The 22,433-nt window shown below is 39.1% G+C and overlaps 2 protein-coding genes across 4 annotated transcripts; one reads left to right on the top strand and one right to left on the bottom strand.

The window, feature by feature from the left end:
• Window positions 1-308: 308 nt before the first annotated feature.
• On the bottom strand, window positions 309-5,718 carry LOC104918953 (myosin regulatory light chain 2B, cardiac muscle isoform). Its single transcript, XM_027273288.1, has 7 exons — window positions 5,617-5,718; window positions 4,400-4,489; window positions 3,897-3,972; window positions 3,177-3,281; window positions 2,790-2,868; window positions 2,230-2,278; window positions 309-523 (listed from the first exon to the last, which is right to left on the bottom strand). The coding sequence occupies exons 1-7, from the start codon at window positions 5,701-5,703 to the stop codon at window positions 419-421; spliced, it is 591 nt and encodes a 196-aa protein (XP_027129089.1). The 5' UTR covers window positions 5,704-5,718; the 3' UTR covers window positions 309-418.
• A 3,021-nt stretch (window positions 5,719-8,739) lies between these two features.
• On the top strand, window positions 8,740-20,648 carry kctd7 (potassium channel tetramerization domain containing 7). Of its 3 annotated transcripts, XM_027273875.1 has the most exons (6): window positions 8,740-8,788; window positions 9,097-9,206; window positions 12,478-12,614; window positions 14,393-14,562; window positions 16,710-16,888; window positions 17,727-20,648. In XM_027273875.1, the coding sequence occupies exons 3-6, from the start codon at window positions 12,504-12,506 to the stop codon at window positions 18,101-18,103; spliced, it is 837 nt and encodes a 278-aa protein (XP_027129676.1). In that variant the 5' UTR covers window positions 8,740-8,788; window positions 9,097-9,206; window positions 12,478-12,503; the 3' UTR covers window positions 18,104-20,648. The 3 variants fall into 3 exon arrangements, with proteins under 3 accessions (XP_027129676.1, XP_027129675.1, XP_010729147.2); XM_027273874.1 differs by lacking the exons at window positions 8,740-8,788; window positions 9,097-9,206 and adding an exon at window positions 11,995-12,407; XM_010730845.3 differs by lacking the exons at window positions 8,740-8,788; window positions 9,097-9,206 and having other exon boundaries at window positions 11,995-12,614.
• The last annotated feature ends 1,785 nt before the right edge of the window (window positions 20,649-22,433 follow it).

The following is a 22,433-nucleotide window of genomic DNA, read 5'->3' as shown; positions in this document are numbered from 1 at the left end:
AGTGGAGTAAGGATATCTAAACCTTCCTTCATTGCAAAATGTTTGCAACATGCCTTATTCCTTCTTGTTTCAAGATACATTTAAGAAACATTTTTAATTAAAAACAGGCTAATCAATCTCGTTATGACGGAGCAATACAGTGCAAACACTTCACTGTCACTGCAAGTGAAATTTTTAAAAAAAATTTTATGCATGAGATACATCAAGACTCTCTATCAAGAGATACCAACTATTGAAGGAAATCGTTGTTGTGGGGTGGCTGACAGAGGATGTAAAACGCCACTTAAATTAACGAACTCATGCAGGAGTAATGAACACAGAAAACCTTTATTGTTACAACTGTCGGTGAAACAAGACTAAACATGATCTTTGGTTGACAACTGGTTGACGGGTGATTTCAGGGTTGTTAGTGACTGTTTCACTCCGGCTCCTTTTCCTCTCCATGGGTGATAATGTAACACAGGTTCTTGTAGTCCAGGTTTCCAGCAACATCCAAGGGAAAGTTTGTGAACATCTGGTTAACCTGAAGGAAGGGAAGATGGATGAAAGTAAAAACTCAAATTTAGAATCAGTTGATCAATAGAATTGATCTGTGTATGTTTGAAATGTTAAGATATAATCTATGGAAGCACACTGAGTTGTCTAAATCTGATAATCAGCATACAAAGTCAACTATCTCATATATTGTATATATATTTTATAGTATATAAAACATACTTCTGCTTCTCAACCTGCGTTTATTACATTATACAAACTCTTCCTGTTCCTCTTATCTAAAAATATATATTAACAGTAAATAATTACAACTTAGTTCAGCTCCCAGTGTAAAACCCCAACATGGTCATAGAAGCAGAGGTGTGACATTTTGAAGAAATAAACTGATTAGTTAGATGGGTTGATTGATACCGCTCTCATGTATACAAGGAAACAGTTAGCCTGGTACTGGTAGGGGAAAAAAACTCTCTCAGGCTCACTAACTAAACAAACAAAATATAACATGTTATTAACAAACTACTTTGCAGTGTTGGATATTTGAAATGAGCTGCTTTAAAATTAAGTAAATTGATTGAATTAGTGTTAATTATGGATTTATTTAGATGTAGAGTAACTCCCAGCAATGTTTTGTAGTGGGAGATACTGTTGCTGACCAACTTGGAGTGATAATATGGAGGCTTTTTTTTTTTACCCAGATGCTTAATTTTGGTGTACAAAATACAATGTGAACGCAGCATCAGTGCACACGTGAGAAAGCCCTCTGTGTTCACCTCTCAGTGCTCCTGTAGTGTACAACCGAATTTCTGTGGTTAGTTTTCAGTCGTACATTTCTGTTCACAGTTTCATGTATCACTTTCAGCTGTATCAAATACGTTAATGCTCCATTGCTTCACATTAACGGTTTCCATCTTTGACGCCCCTAACGCAGCATGCCATGCATGTTCTGTTTTGGTTTGTGTCTTATAATATTAATTATCTGCAACACATCAGGCAAGACTTCTCAGTGTGAAGGTACTATGATATCTATTGTTGATCTGTAACTGTTTCATCATGGTAGGCATTATGGAATTTTCTATCCTTAGGTTACACGGGGTCATGTGTGGGCCTTGAGGTCCTCGGCAGTAGCAATTGTTTGGCTTTGTTCGAGGACAGCAGGTGGCAACAGTGGTGGCAACAGTGTCTCCAGAATGTGCTGACAGTAGCACTAACATGGGTAAAAAAATTGTCTTTGGGGGCGGTCGGTGGCGTAGTGGGTTAAGCAGCCGCCTCGTGTGTAGAGGCTACAGTCCTCGCTGCAGCTGGCCCCGGTTCGAATCCCGCATCGGACGGCCATTTACTGTGTGTCATTCCCCCTCTCTCTGCCCCCTGCTTCCTGTCTATCTTCAGCTGTACTATCAATAAAAGGCATAAAAAGGCCAAAAAAACAATAATTTAAAAAAAAAAAAAATTGTCTTTGACTATTTCTGGGCGTATAGTATTTGTGATGTTATCTTGGGATTTAAAGTCTGACCACCAGCATGAGTTCAGCAGAATGTGAGACCGACTAAGGCACCTTTTCTGTACTTCGAGAGTGTCTCTAATTCTCCTTGGCCAAGCTTCAATAAATATTACAGCATAAGACATCAGAGGCTCCTGAACACTTTCTTCCCTCCTGACCTCACCATTGACCTTTGACTTCAGCAATTTCTCCACAACAGTAGGATTTTTCTGTAAGAGATGATAGATGTGCATTACCTCGTCCTCTGTGAACTTGTCAGCCTGAGACATGAGGTGGTATTTAATCCTGTGGACGGAAATTATATTTTTTATCTTTAAACTTGACAAATATATATAATTTTGGTAAGTTATGTATAATAAAAACGTGTTCACAAAAACAAAACATTAAACTGTCTATCTTCTACATTTAGAACGTTTTAAAATGTAGCACTTTGAACAAGTAATTATCAAAGAAATACTCTTCAGCATTATCCTACATGATAACACTGCTCGTGCTCGTGTCACTAAAACATCTTATCAACTATTTCATGAATTGCCATGAATTTTGGTACATGGTAATCCATCATGGTGCCCAGAGGATGAACCTCAAAGACTGTGATGATCCCCTGACTTTTCTCTAGCGTCACCATCAGGTCCAATACTTTGATTTATGACCAAATACCCTCAACATGAATTCCATGTTCATCAAATCCAGCTGTACTAAGCTAAGATGGTGACCATGGAACATTATACCTACATCGTTGTTACCATGTTGACGTTAGCATTTAGCTCATCGTGGCTATACTGTAAATACATACTCGTCTCCTTTTAGGAAGCCTTTTCCTTCAGGGTCAAAGATCTTGAATGCGTTGAGAATGGTTTCTTCTGGGTCAGTTCCTAAAAGATGGAACATCTTTTACAAATCCAGCTTTGACACCAAAAAAGACAGTAAAGTTCTGTACTGGCAAATAAAAATGAGGGTCCTTCTGTTATTGAGCTTCATAAAGGAAACAACAAAACTATAAATAAAGCATCTTCACTAATCTTTATTAATTTTTTAGATTATATCTGCCCATGCCCTGCTATCATTAGCCAAAAGCAGCCAAATGAAGATGAAATAGGTCGAGAGAAGTCAGCAGAATCTGTACGATTCACATGTGTTATGGTCAACAATGCAGCAGTAGTTCACATATATCCTTACTAACCTTTGAGCTTCTCACCAAACATAGCTAGGAAGATGGTGAAGTTGATGGGGCCGGGAGCCTCCTTCATCATCTCATCCAGCTCATCGTTGCCAACATTGAGACGACCTGCATAAGAGCAGACAAACAGTTAGGCCTTGGTGGTGTATAGCTGGAGCCTTATGCAAAACCAACAAGGGTTTCAGTTCCTTTACAGAACAATAAATAGATTAATAAAGATATTCTTGTGCTCTCTAAATAGTATTAATGATGTATTATTCACTGAAGTACAAACCAGGTACAGGTGCTGTTCGGAAGATTTTGTTCCTTGTTTAGTCTTTGTGCTGAGTTAACTAACCAGCTGCTCGCTGCAGCATCATATATCACTGCATATACGTATGACAGCAGTATCAAACTTCTAATCCCCTAAATGTGAAACTATTACTTTATTAATATAATTTTGTTTTGAGTTATGCTTGAACCAGACTTGTTTATATGATGTGTTGAACTTATCTGGAGATATGTTCAGACTCTGTCATTCAACAAGGACTTAGGTTGAAGCAAGCATTGGTGAAGAAATCCAATTACCACTATTGACATTGTCAGAACCAAAAATTCAAACCCCCTGATCAACACTTGATATATACAGATTTCTTAGTAAAACTGAGTATTCATTTTAGTTTGATTTGGATCCCTAAAGGTCCTTAAAACCGGTTTTGTAGTCTACGATATGAGGCAGCTCACCCAGAGCAGCATACGTGTCTCTCAGGTCCCCCTTGTCAATGAAACCATCTCTGTTCTGGTCCATGATGGTGAAGGCCTGCAGTGAAAGACACACAACATATGTTATCATTTCTCACATTTTACAGCAATAAGGCATCTTCACCTGTTAGTGTGCATGTTTTCACATGGATCAAACACTACCTTTTTCACAGATTAATAGACGTTTGTTCAGCCTGTCTAAGTCTAAGAACCACCTAATACTGTTGGCCAGTATTCAGGAAATAAATTGTAAACTCAAACTAATTGTAGTGGTGGAAGACTTTACTTACCTGAAAATAAGGTTAAGGCAATTAAAAGTAGACAAGTAAAAGTCGTTACTTTCAAAATCTGAACATTATTACTTTAACTTTAGCGCAAATGTTGTGTAACTGTACTTGTATTTACATGCACGTATGCCACATATAAAGATGAAATTATTGATGACACAAGACTTATAGAAATATAGCTGCCATACATCGTCTTACCTCCTTGAACTCTTGTATCTGTGACTGCTCAAACATGCTGAACACATTGGAGCCTGCCTCGGTCGTCTTCTTCTTTGCCTTCTTTGGTGCCTGATGGGAGAATTGCAGAAAGATTGCTTGTATATAAAGGCCCACTTTTTGTCATTAATGTCTGAGTATTTATTTGTGAATTTAACTATTTGACATCACTTCATTTTGACACCAGCAGTTGGCTTCACTTGAAGCTTAACAACCACTACACTGGCAGACATATGTATATCTTCTACATATGTAGTCTTCTACCCAAATGCCCTTACTGGTGCATAATCTTTCAGTACAGCTGTGATTTGTGATTTAGTGGAACATAGTTTTTCTATGATTACTTTACTGCTAATCCCTTTAATACCTAGTGATAATTTGTGTCTTCCTTTTCTTTTGTGAATCTAGTTTCAATATTACTGCATAATTTGGTCTAATGCTTGATTGTGGAATTGTTTTTTTTTTTTTGTATGTATGTAGTCACAATCAACCTTCAACCTTCAGCCTTCAATCAGAGTGTCTTTACCTCAGTGCATAGCTATGCAGAGTCATAAGACAATGCTCCAACATGGGCATTTAGCTTCATCTATTTATGTATTTGGCTTAATTTCAATGACACCGAAATGTAAGAGTCACATGCTGTGACACAGAGTCACTGTGCAGGACACTTAGTTGTTGGATCCCTGAGAAGAACACATGAAAAGAAGAAGAAAACATGAAAAATAGCCAAATGATGAGCAAGTTTTGCCTCCACTTACATGATTTGACAGACATTTTTATGCCACACCTTTTACCAAGAGATTTGGATACATAACCTTAACCATACTTTAATTGTCATGTGAGGGTTTCCCATTTTCTGTAACTGTTTATCCTCATCAAGGTCACGGGGGGGGGGCTGGAGCCTATCTCAGCTGACTTAGGCTGAGAGGCAGTGTACACTCTTGACAAACAACCATTCAGGATTTTATTTAAATATCGAACATAAAAAGTTAGTCATTCATATGTTTGAAATAATCTTTCTCCAACATACAATAACTTTGCACCTTCATCCTTGTGTATGGACTATAAAGTATCAGACATAAACTGGATATTCTTTCAGAGTCCTGGGATGACCGACCCAGGAGAAGAGATCTGAACAAATGAGGTGAGGAGAGCAAACACATTAAGAAGGATTTGAAGAAGAAGGAGGGCAGTCTTACCATGGTGAGAAGTTTCCCCACACGCTCCGAACTTCCTGAGAGATAACGTCCAAGTCTCGGTCTGCAGTTATATAGACCTGACCACATCAGCCACCTGGGCTAAGTTTAGACAATTGGGGGTGGATCAATATTCCAGGTATTCCTGCCTTATAGAGACTGAGCACTTCACACTTATCTTCATCATCCATAAAACTTCTATTGTTATCCATTGTATTGAGAGGAGAAGCTGTCACCACAGGACGAGTATGAGCCATGGACAAATGCTCATAACTGAAGCTTAATCCAGGCTAATCATAGCTCCCAGTAGTGCCCACATTAGCTCTATAATAAAATAATACCCCTGAGGGTTAAAAGGGGCTTTAAACATTAGAGTGTCCTTTGTAGGCAAATAAACAGTTTGATTTTATGTTGCATGTTTTTTGTTTGTACATTTCAGTTTCTCTCAAATTGAGTGTGAATTAGAGCAGCTCAGGACAAAGGTAGAGCAGATTAATTTAATTACTTTACAGCATGAAAATTGCTTTATGTGTAGAGAAGCATTTGCTGAACCTTGAGTGCGCTGTGATGGATCTTTTGTGATTCGCACGGTTGTATTGCCAACTGGTGACCAAACAGCCATGAAACTTTGGAGAGACACATATTTTGGATGACTGATATGTTATCTTAAACAGGTGTACGTTTATATATCCATTTATAGTGCGTGGTTTGTATGTACTGTATGTGCCTACGCGCACGTGTGCACACAGTAGTACATTGATTAAATGGGACTTGGACAGTATGTTAACAACACAGTGCAAATGGAGAAAGCAGAAGAAAGTTTGAAAACATATTTCGACAAAAAACTCTAAATGTAGTGTGCCATGGTTAACTTGGTTGCCTCACAGCAAGAACTTTCCTGGTTTGAACCTACTCATTATGCACATTTCCTGTATACTGAGAAACAAATTAAAATAAAATCTGAAGATTTGAGATAAATGTACAAATTTAATTTAGACCTGAATTGTATATGTCTATGGCAGCCCAGAGAACCGTATGGTAAAAAGTTGTGAAATTTTGCACATTGATTAAGGAGTTGCATCTTTAAAATAGTTACACTCTTCATGAAACTGAATGTGATACTTGTCTGATATGTTTCCACATTACTTTTTATGACTTCTGGCCACTGTTTGAACAAAATAACAGTTCTCTTGTTCATGCATTAATAATTGCAAGTCACTTTTTGAGCAAGTTTATTTTTTATTTTTACAACACTATGAAAACTAGAAACTAGCGTCCCAACAGGCTGGCAGCGTTTAATTCTAGCGATCCCGTTAGCATTTCGAACAAGCCTTAAACATAGCAGGAGTGTGTTTTTTCTATATAACCACATAACACATAACTTCAAATTACACTAGAATCAACTATTTTGTATCCACTTAACTTGCAAGTTAACCAAGTTAACCATGGCATTTTCAATTTAAATGAAAAGATTATACAAAGTTATGAAAACTAGTATCCCAACAGGCTGGCACCGTCTAATTTCTGGCGGTCCTGTTGGCTGGTGTTCCGAGCCATAACACATGAAAAATGACACAATATATTGTATTTTGAACAAATGCATATTCATTTCAAACGATAAATTTTCATGTAAAGATACAAACTGAGATTTTTATTGTTAATTTCACAGATTTCATTTATGTTATATTTACAAATGCTCAGAATCACTTTTTTTTTCAGTGTATCCAGCACTGTTGATTTCATATAATTTAATTTAATTTTTATGGTTTGGATCGACACTACTCTTAAAATCACACATGACATGCAGCTTCATTGGACTGGTTTCAGTTTGATATTATAACTGTAATCTTGTCTCTGCTGTTCAGTTTAAAAGCAGCAATGGAAACACTTCACGGCCTTGTACTTCTCTCTCTTTGTTGACCACTTGGGGGCAGTGGAAACAACCTGGAACACAACACTGATACATGGTGGATTTACAGAGCAACATGAGTGTCAATGTGAAGTCTTTCCTCTGGTCACCTGACAAATGTAACTTTTTAAATCTGTTTTCGTCTCCACCATCTCCAGAGCTCTTTAGCTGCTGAATGTTTTCTTGCTTTGTCACCTTTCACGTTTAACCGACAGTTCATTTGTGTTTGTTTATATACAGAAGTGTATTGCTGCCATGCCATACAAATAATAAATGATGTCGTTATAACGTGATCATTTAGGGTCAGATCTACTTTTAGTTTAGTCAAAGTTCATCATTACACTCCAAAATATGAATATAATAATAATAACATCATGGGTGCAGTGACAAACAAACGGACTGATGTTTTAGTGTTTATATCTTTCACTAAAAGCACAAGTCGTATCAAAACCATTTCTATTTAGACGACTAAACGACTAAAACCCGGGTCCCAGGTCACGTGATGTTCATGTGATGTCTGCGTCTGTGGTTATATGTCTTCATGACAAATTCACTAACATGCAAATGTCCTTTTTATCAGTCCAATTAAGAGCCAAGCTCCATCAGGCCCAGCACCCCGTAAACATTATGGGGTGACTGACTGTATCAGCCTTGACACGCCAAGGAATCCGGGATTTGATCCTTTCCAGTGAGCTGTGGAAGTGTCTCATCGTAAATGGAGTGTTTGAGCAACGCTGAACTGCTTCACAGGTATGATACATCTGTTTCCATCTAATTATTTTCATATTGTAATTGACACAGCTTGGTGAGAGTTTTTAGTGTTTTTGTGTGTGTGACTTGGATGTTATGCCACTATTGAGACCTCTTACTTGAGTTGGTCAATCAGTTAAACAACAACATTCTCAAATGAGTGAAGCCACAAATCATAGACCACACATGGATGGAACCACAGTATGCTTTGCTTCAGAGAAATGATGATATTTGAAAATGCTCTTTATGTTTCATTTGCAGAGAGAACGTTCTCAAAAAAGTGGAGTCACTCTACAAGGACTGGCTCACAGAAATGTGCGAAGCAATGGTAAGACATCTTTTTCATCTGTATGGTTGTTTCAAAAGTAATTCCAAACATTCCAAATATGACAATGAACATTCAAAATATGTCACATGACTTCCTCTGATTTTAGAATGTACCCGAAATTGTGACCGCCAAAGTTGGTGTAAAGGTCTTCCCCTTTGGCTCCTATCATCTAGGAGTCCACTCAAAAGGTAAGTTTTTCTCTCCTCAGCTGTGAGGGCATGTCAGTACTGTGTCAGCTTGTATTTCACTGTTACTAATGACTTTAATTTATGTGCTTCATAATGTGTGATCAAACTTTGTTTAGTCACAGAAGGTTAGTATCTGTGAAGTTGCTGTGTGATAAATATGTGAGCCATGAATTTCAAAGTGACACATTTTATTCAAAGGGACTCACAGCAGAGGTTCTTTCAGTGCTGGGTTACCTCCTGCTTCAGAGCGTAATGACATAAAATAAATGTCGACTTTGCTCTTATATGAATCTGTGCTGTTTTGACAGGTGCTGATATTGATGCCCTTTGTGTTGGCCCAGGATTTATTCAGCGTGACGACTTCTTTACCTCTTTCTTTGAGAAACTGAAATCTCAGAAGGAGGTCAAAGACATACAGGTAAGTCATATAAGTGGTTCATTATATATCATACTATGCTCATCATACAAGTCAAAGGACATTTGTCTCTCATGCAAGTGACTGACCATGTTGTTGTCTTTTTTTAAGCAATTAAAGACGCGTTTGTCCCGGTCATCAAAATGACCTTTGATGGGACTGAGGTAATTTGTCTTGAGATTAAGTAACAACACTACTGTCTGCAGTGTGCCTCCATCAAAGCTTTGTTTGCACATGTCTTAATCTCAGACAATCTGCAGCTTTGACAAACATGTTGAAGCATATATTTGTGCAGAACTTAAAGTAAATGTACTATATTAAATGGAGACGTTTCTAGAACTGTAATACTCATAATTATTCTGCTGAATTTGAGTATACATATTTAAGAAGAGTAATGTGTGATTTTTCACACATGCTGCTGCACAGCTCCACGGCTCCACCTAGCTGCTCAGTCCCAAACTACAAACTTCTGATAACTAAAACAGCTGAAAGAGACGCGTGAAAATGGGTTTAAAGATCCCAAACATGATCAGGACCTCTCCACTAATCTCCCACATCTAAAGATCATTAATCCAAACATCTCAAAAGACCTTCAAACGACACTTCATGGCATCCCTTGTCAGATTAAAATAAAAGAGCTGCAGTAGATACCTGGAGGGCCTCTGTGCTGTTGTAACACAGTATTTACATGGCAGTAATATCAAAGCCTGCTCCAAAGGGGACGAGAGGACCCACAGCTGCTGGTTTATGGGATCAGTGTAAATAGACCCCTATGGAGACTGGCGGGAGGAGGAAAGGGTTTTAGCAAAGATTTAGCACATCCAGATTAAAGTTTTTGTATATATGTATCTGAGTCCAGATTAAAAAGTTGTTCATGTATCAGAGAATAATTACTGTATTGGTTTCAAGTCCCTTCAATTTGAATAGATAGATAATCCATGTTTCCTACACATTAAACATTAAATTCAAGGACTTTTCAGGTCCAATTCTCTCACATTCAAAGACGGCAGGTAACTAGCAGAATGAAGATGATTTACTTTATTTATTTATGAAATATTTTTTGTTTTGTTAGTTCTAGTTGAGTGTGTCTGTGAGGCGCACACTATATGTCATCCACCGCGCTTATTGAGTGTGCGTGTAAGGCGCACACTATATGTTATCCACTGCGCTTATTGGTGTGGGTACCCAAAGGGCTCCCACACTATTGTTATCCTGTTTACGAGTGCTGACGACACTCGTCAACTACTCACAGAGCTAGCAAGCTCTGGGAGTAATTGACATTAATGCGGCCTGCAGCGGTGAGAGGACCCCAAAAAATTATATATCAAAACGTGCGTCTTGATCCCGAATCGAGTGCTATTACTTTTCTAAGAGATTTGAAGTTGAGCAGGTTTTTAGTCAAATTTCTGGGTCTATAATGGGTGTGTATGTGGCGGAATGTTTGCGCTACAGTGGATGACATCATCAGCTAGAGTGAGGAGCAGAGAGAAAAATCAGTGAAAAAATAAAACGTATTCGACTACCGTGGCCTCAAATGCCCCACTACAGACACGATTTATACATAGACTCACATTCGCCTGCTAAAACTGTCAGATATATCGTTTTGGCGGGAGATGCAAAGATGCGGCAGCAACCCCCATCCTCAGCCTCATTGACTGCCATGTTAAAAACAGAGTAAAACAGAAGTACCGCTTCTTTCCATTGCTCCCAAGAGCACATTTCTTCATTTATCGAAACAAAATGCCTATGTAGACATTCAGGAAGGGCACAGGAAGCTCCCAGTTATGTTGGTTCAGTGATTGGAAATAGGGTTTGGCCCGAAATTGTTCCTGTTCGAGGGAAGGTCTCAGCATTTTCTCTGTCTCTGTCTGTTCAAAATTTCTGCGGGAATTTTCTAGTACTGAATTTGCTGAGCAGTGTCAGTAATAATGTATGGGGGCGACAGGGCCAGAGTCACGCACACTCAAAATTCCTTTAGAAATTTTCTAGTTAAATTATATGAAATCAACAGTCAGTGCTGGATACACTGAAAAAAGCCCAATTTTCAAAAGCGGGTATCGTTGGATTCCATATTGGATTTTGGCAAAAGTGAATCTAAAGTTTCAGCTGTTTCAAAATTTGGCCAATTCTCACAAAAATCGGCAGACAGGATCTTCAGACCAAGCCGCAAAAAAAGTTAGGAGATGGATTTTTCAATTTCGAATTCATTCATCATTCGAAATTGGTGGCGAAGGCGCCAAATGAGATGTGAGCTTATATCTCGGGACCGGTTTGACGTATCGAAATCAAATTTGCTTGTACATCTCGAGACCCCATTTTGGTTCAATTCGGCCACTTGGGGGCGCTGCAATTAGCAAAAATGTAGTGTTGCTTCTATTAGTTGATGTGTTAGGATTCAGAACTGAAATGTGATGGTTGCAGATATTGTGAATATGTAAGTAAGTACTATTATCCCATGATCGACCGATTAGCTTGGATCCCTCATTGCTGCTTGCAGCTATATTTTAGTTCTTGTGTTTCCTTAGTTTAATTGTCTGTCCGTTATATGTCTGGTAGCTTATCTGCGTTCCTGCATCTGTTCCCAGGTTTCTATTCTTAGTCCTGAATTTTGTTTATTGCATTTTTGCCTGGACCTCTATAAAAATAAAAATAAACTCAGGTTATTGAAAACATACTAATGAACATCGTTCTCCATTCCTGCAAAGAAATCTTTACACACTTTCCATAAATCTCCTCCTCTTATAACGGATTTTATTCCCTCGCGGCCAGGAGCGCTCCTCCTTGACGTGATGACGGTGTACACTCGTGTCACGTCACAGCACGTATGACCGAAGACAAGCACGGGCCGAGTCCAAACTGCTAACCTAACACTTTGGATTAAACATTCAGCGTACCTGTGGTTACTCAGTTTGATCTTTTTTTTTTTTTAAAGGGAGCATTACTCCACTTCCGCTTTCGCTTTGAAAGCGAGGTGTGTCCCTGGAAGCCGCTCGCGCCACACCCCTCGTGCGTTGTTGTTGTTGTTTTCATTAAGCGTCGCGCGGCTGGCGGCTGTGGTGGCTCGCGCTACAGTATCGTCCCCTGGTTTGTTGGCTCGCCGCGCGCATGCAGCAGAATGGCTCGAGCGGTTCTAACGGTTCGGACGGCTGCAGCAGGGACCGTCAGTCTCTGTCCTTCAGCCCGCTGCCCGCCGCTACTACACGGGTAAGGAGGTTCATTCAGGAGAGACGGACGCTGCCTCTACCCAGAGTGATGGTGGTATTCTCGGCCGCAGGTGACACCGAGAAACCGGGCGATGCCATGTCCAGCTCGGACTCTGCGGAGGACGAGTTCCGAAAGCCGGCCTCCCCAGCACCGAACTTCACCCTGAGCAAGCCGCTCCGCTCCGCGCTGAGCACACAGGAGCAGGAGGTAGGCCGCTTCACCCGGTTAACCATGTCTAACAAACCACACTCATATGTCAAGTTTGAAACATTAAAGTGCTTCATTATTATAACACAAGAGTTATGACACGTATTATTTAATAATAATACATAAGTGCACAAGTATCCACTCTGTTTAACCTTCACTATAACCATAATAAGTATGCTCACAGTGGTAAATACTTAATTTTAGTACCAGCTTATTATACTGTTTGCAGTGCATGGCTATTTACAGGTGTCAGTGGTGGCTTGGGCCAGCTGTGCCCTGTCATGATTGGCTGTCACATGACTTAAAGAGTGACCACGTGACTTGTCCAGCCTGCTGAATAATCCTCTTATATCTGTGGGGTGACAGTGAAGTCTTGGCTCCTCCTCACACATGTTAACAGGTCTTTGAGTAATCCAAAGATAAATTAGGTGATGCACCATTTGTTGAGATATTGCGTGCGTGTACAGTTAAATAATAGCACTGCAAAAATACAGAGTGTGGTTGAATTAAATATTAACAACCGCTCTAACAGTTCAGCCGCTCATCTCCTATTATCTATGAGGAGGTCAAAGGAGCATGCACACCAAGTTTCAGTCCTCCCGGTTAAATTAATATAGACAAACATCACCGGTAATATATATGAATATATAAATATAGCCACCGTTAAAGCCACCAGTCAGAGGAGGCCAGCAGCAGCTCCCTGACATCCATTCAAATTAAAGTCAATTAGGTCTTCCAATTGTAAACAAACAAGGTTAAAAGATAAAGTACTGTACTGTAGGTGGGCACATACCATCTAACAGAACAGTCCAATTCAAGGAGGAACCAGATCGCTACATATCATACAACATAACATTTGATGGATGAATTAATCAGATATTAGTCTAGGAGCAATAAGTGAAACTTAAACACATCTTTTTTTCATGCATCTACACTGAACATTTATTTTCACGGAACAACAGGAAATGCAACTGACAGTGAACAGACAGTAAATCTTTCAGTCAGCTGGTATACTGCTGCTTCTAGACGATGTTTAATTGTGGTGTGGTTGTATAGCTGCTTGGACTGAGGGCTGGATGGTATTACATGTTAATTGTCACCTTTACCTTGCTGAGAATTAAAAGCCAAAAAAAAGGCCAAAAGCCAAGATTCTCCATCCTCACCACAAGCAGAAAATTGTAAAGTAAAATCGGATCAAACTATTCAAATATTTCCAGGTGTGAGTGTGAACGCTTGTTTGTCTCTATGTGTCCTGCGATGAACTGGCGACTTGTCCAGGGTCTACCCCGCCTCTCGCCCAATGTCAGCCGTGACCCTAGTGAGGATAAGCGGTTACAGATAGTTTTTTAGAAGAAGCTGCTTGGAGAGTGTTAAAAGTCACTAAACCTAGCAATAAAGTCACCAAGTGGGCAACGCTGGTCGAATTTGTGTGTGTGTGTGTGTGTGCGCTTGTAGTGTAGTGTAGAGCTTGTGCTTTGCATTATTTCTATTCGAACAACTAACAACTAAAATGATATTGGCTTATATTGCATGATGCATAAATGTAATAGTTTCATTTGTAATTTCTCTGCTGTCCCAGAAATGCCCCAGATGCTATTTTTATTGTCCCTGGGAGAACTGGACATCCTAAATTTCAAGCACTGGTTTGGTAAATGTTCAATGAAATACCCAGCTATAGATGATGTTTTGTGTCACGCACACTTTTATGACTCCTAGCACAGTTTCCAGACTCTCATTTTTGTTATTTACCGTTTTTTTCTTCCATTTGCATGTTGAAGTTTCCAGAGGTCATCTCTCTGAACGTCGGGGGCACGTACTTCACCACTCGGCTGTCCACGCTGCGACGATTCGAGGACACCATGTTGGCCGCCATGTTCAGCGGGCGTCATTACATCCCTCGCGATGCCGAGGGACGCTACTTCATCGATCGAGATGGGACATATTTTGGGTGAGTAGCCGCCGTGCGACCTGTACCCTGGCTTTGAAATATCAAATATCAACAATGGATCTGCTGTTGATTCATTAGACAGAAAAGAAGACAACATCGTTATTATCACATTGATTTAATGTAGCTGTTTGTCCGCAGTCCGGTTGAAACAATATCTTCTGCTGAGTACGTGAGAGGAGAGCTGGAAGTGTGTAGATGGCAACTGAGAGAGAGAGAGACAGCGGAGCACAAACATTTAGTTCCTAAAAAAGCTCACACTGCAGTCTGAAAGTGGTTTTAAATCTGCTGATAACAACTCATATTCTGACATATACAGAGATATCCATGAGTCAGGTATTCTATGAAACAAATTGGTCTCTCTGCCTTCTGCCAGAGCTGTAAACTCATTTGCATATCCACAGACATATTTGCCTATATGATATGTTTACGCGTCTGTCACACAATGGCCATTAGTTGCACGTCAGTGTCTTTCGGCATTGTGGAGGAGTAGAAAGGGCAAGTGGAAAGTTTCAAGCAAAGTCAGTGGAGCTAATTAGATAATTACAAATAATGAGGTGCGTGGGATGTCCCCTGTATCACGAACCTCATCAGAGTTGAAAAGACTTGCTTTACGGAGATCTGCGAAATGTTTGTTCAACGCTGAGATCCATCAGACAAAACAAATCAGAGTATAGTTTATTAAACTAACATCACAAAAGCGATTACAGTGAACATAAAGTGGAGCGATAAACTTACAATGGTGTGTAATGAGCTAAATGTTTAAGTTATTTTAAGAATTTAAGTCTGGACCAAAGTGGTGCACAGACCAACAGACCGATATTGCCATCCCTCTCCACCACGTCACTGCTGTGGTTAAAAAGCAAATGCACTTTGCTTTAAATATGAATGTGACGACAAGCAGAGCGGAGATGTACGACTTACGTAAGAAGTGGCTTGGGGTAAGGTCAGTCCTGTATGAATGCTCCTGCGTGAGGTGCATATTAAAGATTTACAAAGAGAGAAGTGGCAGAATGAGAGATGGAAGATATGTATGTCATTAAATAAGGAAGAACTGACCCACTGCAGGTGTACTCAGCCACTCAGAAGGAGCCTTTTCATGTGGTACATTAATACTGGTTGGCTAGGTTTTTGGCTATTGTCTTTGTGGAAAATAAATCTTCTTCCAAGTTGCTGTTGTGTTGTTCACTGCAGCAGCTTTTTCCTCCAGGAGTTCTTTGTATTTTTCTGCATTCATTTCACCCACATTCATCCCTTTTCATAAGCCTTCCAGGTTCTGCTGCAGGGGGCAGAATTAAAACTGTACTGGCAAAGTCTGTTGATACATTCAAGGATGAGTTCAGCTGTCAGTAGCTCTCAGTATACCGAGAGAACAAATGAAGGTAGAAGCCTTTTAATGAGGTGGTTCAGTCACATCAGGTCAAAAATGTGTGAGTCACTCTCACCAAAAACCTTCATGCTCCACAGAAGCATCCTCACACCTTGGCTACTGGGTTCATTCAGAAGCCGCTCCACCACCAGCCAGCCAAGAAAAGAAAGAAGAAATGTGACGACTAAAGAGCGTAGTGCTCCATCCAACAATCAGCTCGATGTCAGCCAAATTACTTTTCAATTTCATGACATTATTTTAAGCTGTTGTCATCAATCCTAGTGTCTGGTAGTGCAAAAAACACGTGAGTCGTGGGTGATATAGATAAAATCCTCTGTCGCCATATCAGGAACATAACAATATCTTAAGACTCTTGATTTGCCAAATATTTAACAACAATGATGCAAAAATCATGAAAATCCTTTAAAGCAACGTGGCGATCTTGTCTTATCGAGTGATTTCTGCACAGTGAAAGAAGTGCAATGTCATCTTAAACTTTAAAGAAATTGCAATGGGAGTTTTTATTTAATGTTTTGTATATTAATTAATATAATCTGTAAGACAAAATAATAATTATGTGCAGCCCTAAAGACAAAGCAGCTCAGTCAGGCACAGTTATCTGTGCGTGGTGAGGTTGGTGTTCAGTTTTTACTATTGTTTGAAAACAATACGAGCACATTTAAATTCTACATCCATTATTTATTGATTTGATTTGATTTACATCAAAGCCAAGTTTATCAGGTTGTAATAAGGTTATGTGTGGATTTGTCTCCATCCACAGGGACATCTTAAACTTCCTCCGTGAAGGTGAGCTTCCTCACAGGGACCGAGTGCGAGCAGTGCACAGAGAGGCTCAGTATTACTCCATCGGCCCGCTGCTGGACAGCCTGGAGGACACTCAGCCGCTCACAGGGGAGAAAGTTCGGCAAGCTTTCCTGGATCTGCTGCCCTACTACAAAGGTAACTAAAGTCTGATTTACAGTCTCTGATTTAAAGAATAAAACAAAATTCACACATTTGTTGGCAACTTTGGCACCTTTAAATCCATGCCGAATTAGCTATTAAGAGTTCCTGTCTGCAATGCACAGACTATCACTGGATTACTCTGATTCTGAAGAAAAATTTAAAATGCTACGATTCAAAGGAAGGTTCTGGAGTTGTAAATAGATCATCACATAGCTGATGGATGTTTATTTTCGATAATGATATCCTCCTAATTGAAGTTTTATCAGTCTGATATAGTCCAATTGCAGTCTACATCTTCACATGTGGGAAACATGAGACTTCAGTAAAGACAGTTTCGCCTTGGCAGATATTAACAAAACCGTGGATTTGATATCCTGAGGAGTTTCATGGTTCACAAATTACAACAATGAACAAAGAACAAAGATGAGTCCACCTCTGTGTTGTTTGCTAGAATTTTGCTGAATCTGAATCGGCTTTTGGCGTTTGTATCCGAAGGTAAAATTAGGTCAAACTCAAGGATTAAATTCAGTTGGTTTTTTTTTTTTTTGCTCTGAAGGCAGCAACAACAGCATTGAGTGGCAGGTTAATTAATGTTCACAACCTGTGTAGTCTCACACAGACGTGATGTGAATAGGAGAGCTACAAACAGAAAACACAAAGCTGAGTGTGGGTAGGTCGTCACTACAGTACATGGTGCACACAGACGTTTAGAAGTTGTTTTACATATTTGTGCAAATTCATTTCAGGTCAGAAGAAATACATGAATGAAAACATGTATAAGCCTATCCAATATTTAAAATGCTATTAATAATAAATACTGCTTTTATTTCAGAGAATCTGGAGCGTATTGTGGAGATTGCCAAACTGAGGGCCATGCAGAAAAAAGCACGATTTGCCAAGTTGAAGATCTGCGTCTACAAGGAGGAGATGCCTATCACGCCGTACGAGCGCCCTCTCTTTAACTCTCTGCGTTTCGAGCGTTCGGACAGTGAGGCCAAACTCTTTGAGCACCATTGCGAGGTAGACGTTTCTTTCGGACCTTGGGAGGCGGTGGCAGACGTTTACGACCTGCTACATTGCATCGTCAGTGACCTGGCCGAGCGCGGCATCACCGCCGAGCAGCAGTGCATCGGCGTCTGTGACAAGCACCTTATCAATCATTACTATTGCAAGAGGCCCATCTATGAGTTTAAGATCACATGGTGGTGAAAAGCTGAAGGGACACTAGTCATGGCTGAGTGGACCAAAAAGCAAAAAGGATGGATGTTCCATTTTTACTACAACTTGGCCGATATTGGTTTTTGTACTGAAGTTGCCAATATTTTGTGCTGATGTCTTAAAACGCGACCCTTTAAATCATACTCATGTTTTCCCAACATGTTTTACTTTCCTTTCATGTCACACACACAAGCAAACAAATTAAATACGGACACGCTGCACATAAATCCAGGCCAATGAAAAACACTACGTTTACTTTAAAGAGTAATGAAACACCCCTGGAAAATCCTGACTTTGCTGACCTCCAGTGGTTTCACTTCTCATCTTGATGCAGTGCTGGTAGGTGTGGTTACAGGTGCAGCAAAAGACACGTGTGACCACACCCATCAGTTATGAAGAAGAGGTGAAACAGGCCTAAATATTTCAGCACCTGAGTTACTATTTGAAAGGTTTATCAAAGGTCTACTCTCAAATGACGGCCCATTTCAGCGATGTCTGTCAGTTAAGAGACTTCACCGGGTGTCTTCACTTGATGTGTTAAGGCTAAGTACTGTTTGTGTGAAATATAAGATGTCAGAGCCCGGTATACCGTCACTGTAGTCCAAGTTGAAGAAAAAACAAAGATCACAAAAAGAAAATGATGTTGTAGCTGTGATTGCAAAACAGTTTTAACCAATACAGACGTCTACACAGGACACTTGAAGTGAGATTATGTCGCCAAACAGCAGCCACTGTAGCCATAAATAACAAAAAATAGATAATGGCAAATACTTAAATGTAGTATAACAATAGCACAAGTAGAGAAGAGTCGTTAGTGAATTGGCTAAGTAATGTCTCTAAGTACTATGTATATAATGTTAGCTAACATTAGCCAGTTTAAGATACTTGTCAAACCTTCCAAACTCGTTGGTATATTGAATTAAACTATCGTGTAAATGAGCTTTTAATTTGTAATAGACAGGATGTGGCATTTCCTGTTTTTAGAGTTACATTAACCATGTTTCCATTAATGTATTTTGAGGTATCACATCAGAAAAGATTAATGGAAATGGCAGAATTCGAAAAAAAAAAAAAAAACCTACCTCAATTTAAAAAAAAAAAAAAAAAGAGCTTGTTTGATGTGATTTTTTGCCTTTTTGAAGGCTCTTAATGGGTTCTGACGTTGTGAACATTTAACTCATCACGTTAATAGATGAAACAAACAGAAATGTCATATTTACGTCCTGCTTATCTGCTTTCATTTTTCATCAGCTGAGGTTCGACTGGCGCTCTTTTAATTATGGCACCATGTTGCACCCTCCTCTTCTGGTTTGGTACCACCTACTGCATAACTCCTAATATTCAAAATACGGTAAAAAATTTTAATACATTTGGATGGAAACGGCTATAGTCGTGCTTTAAGGCAAATAACCTCAACACAAAGTGTCTTTTTAGGCCTCAAATCTGTTCTCTTCCAACTTGAATGTGAAACTACAGTGACTGAAAGCAAAAAAAACAAAAACAAAGTGTGTGATGATGTGTGTCAGAAGTGGGTGACATTACCAAATTATCATTTAAAAGCCAAGTCTGTCATTGTTTTGTTATATTTTAAATGTATGATGTATTATTTATTTTATTATTTACTACATTGACTGATTTATCAGTGCAACTGTAGCTTTTCCCTGATCTGGATTGATATGTCACATCACATTTCCAGAAATCACATTTAAAGAAATGATCTTGTAGTAAATATTGAATATTGTAAGTAAGCAAGCTAAAGTCATATCTGTATTTTTTAGGACTAAGTTTTGTTTCAGGATGTAGAATAACTGTGTGCCTGTTCCTTTTGGATAACAGAGTATATTTTAATTATGCAACCTCCTGAGGAGTGTGTTTTTAAAGATTTGAAAGAGTTTGGGTGGTATTCGTTTAGTCAGTTTACATTTTATTTGGTTACTTTATGTCAGGAGATCACTCAGTTGTAGGTCACTGAAAGTAGCCAAATTTGTTGCACACTAATGCAAATTTGCAGATTTGACAGAGAGAATCTTCTATTGAATCAAACAACTTCAATAAATATTCTATTTAACTTCCATTTAACATCATGAACTTCACTTAAGCTTCAATATAGAAAGTCAGAGCTAAGCTACATGTTAACTCCTACTGTACTTGATAAAGTTTGAGCACCTTGTGATTGTAACCAATATATATTTTTTTTTACCTCAAGTGAAAGTATGTGACAAAGTCCATAGTTATAAAGGATAGAAAGCAGCAGCGCCGACATCAGCTCATTTATCTTCACTAAGAAAGATGACATGCTTATTTTGTTGTTGTACTTTTGACAGATAATGCAGGAGAGAGGCTACGTTCTTCCTTTGGAGCATACATTTTTTTGATTTACACTGTTATGTTTGCAATGTTTTGAATGTTTTTATATCGTTATCTATTTCTGTTAGCTTCTAGGAAGCTCTAGTTCTATATTTGGGTTTGTTTGTAGTGAAAAAGAGACGTGTCATTTGTATTATTTATGGTAAAATTAAAAACAACTGTTAAATGCTTTCACAATGTTTCTCCCTTTTATTTATAGTAACAGCGTTGATAAAAAAAAAATACTGTATGTATTCTCACAGAGGAATTCATTCTCAAAAGTTGTATAAAGCCACCAGAGGGAGCTGTGAGAAGCCTTAGATGATGTCACTTGAGTCAGTGTCAGTTGCATCTGAAGCTTAAAAATGAAAAGAATCGATGCTAATATGAAAGGAGTGAGCTTAACGGACCTCTGTAGCCCACTCATCTCTGCTCAAAGCTAGAATCTCAAGGCTACATTAGGTTGAGTTGAATTTTGGCTAATACACTAAGACTAAAAAAGACAATATCTCTGGTTGCATCTATAGTTCTACTTTTAAAAGTGAACGTTTAGACGATGTCACAAAGATTTCACCTCTCTTGGTCACCAGATGTTCATTGGATGAGTAGACCTCAGCTCTACAGCTGCAATCCAGACTATGGTTTCATTTTTACCTCACATTGTGTTACCTGTGATGATTCACACAGCCATATTGTGTAACCCTTTTTGTCTCACTGACAGCGTCCTGGCAGTAAACACCATGATAAAAGACCCAGCGAAGCTCAGTAGAGAAGGTTTGAGTCACACAAAGCTAAGAGAAGAGAGAAGTGAGATTAAATGAACTCATCTGAACCTTGTTTGTTCTGTGACAAACTGGGCATCTGGTCAGATGAGGCCATCTTATACTGAAGTAAACAAGAGTCTACAGCCATGTTATCAGAACTCTGAAGCTATACTAAATGCTAACATCAGTAGGCTAACATGTTCACAGATACAATATTAATATTCTGATGTTTTCACCTGATTCACCAATTAGGAAACTAGGTTGTATAGTATATGAAATATATATTAGGCAACAGAATTTGAGTTATTTTCTAACTCAGCTCTATAATGCTCATTTTTATGCCGATGATACCATCTTGTATTCCATCACAAAGTGGGCCGTCTCCAGACAAAACGCATTTCACAAGCTATGTCAGTTACTGAGATATTTAAGATCTTAAGATGTAGCTTAGAAGTTCCTCACACAAACTCTGAAGCTGCGTTTCCAGTATGCACTTCTCTACATGGATGAACTTGTGAAACAATAAATTTCTCTGAGGGTCTACTTATAGATGTTTTTAGACACACTAGAGCCATGGCTCTAAGTAGGACAGTGTTCTTATGGGACTTTATGCAGATTGACTCGTTCTGGAGCCAGCCTCAAGTGGGCGTTCAAGGAACTGCAGTTTTTGGCACTTTCACATTTTCTTCACTTCACAACCCTACACTACAGTATGCATGTATGTGTCTTTTTGATCTCAATGAGACGTCTTAAATAAGTCTTAACTAACAGATGAGGTCAATGATTAGACACGATAGGTTATTGGCTGGAACTTCCCACCGGTGTGGACAGTCGATCAGCACCATGGAGAGCTCCAAGGCACACAGTCCTGACAAATGATGGTTTGTCTGGTGATAAATTGGGGAAATCCCAAATTTAATCAAAGCCCTGATTGGTCAGGTCTATGGTGTTGCATAATTAAACATCTTTTTATAAACATGGGCTTCCCAAACAAACTGCATTGAGGTCACACAGACCTAAATGTAAAAATAAAAAGGACATAGCATATTTCATATTATTTTTTTTATTTTCTTCTGACCTTATGTATGAGCAATACGTATAAAAGTATTGGTAACCCTTTGCTTTGCCACAGATGAATGAAGACCAAAAAGTCAACACAGGTGAATGAAAAGTGGAAAAATATTATATCCACGAACTGGTTCGGAGCAAGC

The sequence above is a fragment of the Larimichthys crocea genome, chromosome XXII, assembly GCF_000972845.2.
Source record: "Larimichthys crocea isolate SSNF chromosome XXII, L_crocea_2.0, whole genome shotgun sequence".
NCBI lineage: Eukaryota > Metazoa > Chordata > Actinopteri > Sciaenidae > Larimichthys > Larimichthys crocea.
This window is presented reverse-complemented; position numbering and strand designations above follow the sequence as displayed.

Bases quoted from the DNA above. Each gene is read 5' to 3' on its own strand.
- LOC104918953 (XM_027273288.1), bottom strand. From the start codon at position 5,703: ATGTGGTCAGGTCTATATAACTGCAGACCGAGACTTGGACGTTATCTC. The intron at 3,973-4,399 runs GTAAGACGATGT...CTTTCACTGCAG, and splicing joins AGATACAAGAGTTCAAGGAG to GCCTTCACCATCATGGACCA. The intron at 2,869-3,176 runs GTTAGTAAGGAT...TCCATCTTTTAG, and splicing joins GTTTGGTGAGAAGCTCAAAG to GAACTGACCCAGAAGAAACC.
- kctd7 (XM_010730845.3), top strand. From the start codon at position 12,309: ATGCAGCAGAATGGCTCGAGCGGTTCTAACGGTTCGGACGGCTGCAGC. The intron at 14,563-16,709 runs GTGAGTAGCCGC...CTCCATCCACAG, and splicing joins CGAGATGGGACATATTTTGG to GGACATCTTAAACTTCCTCC. The intron at 16,889-17,726 runs GTAACTAAAGTC...CTTTTATTTCAG, and splicing joins TCTGCTGCCCTACTACAAAG to AGAATCTGGAGCGTATTGTG.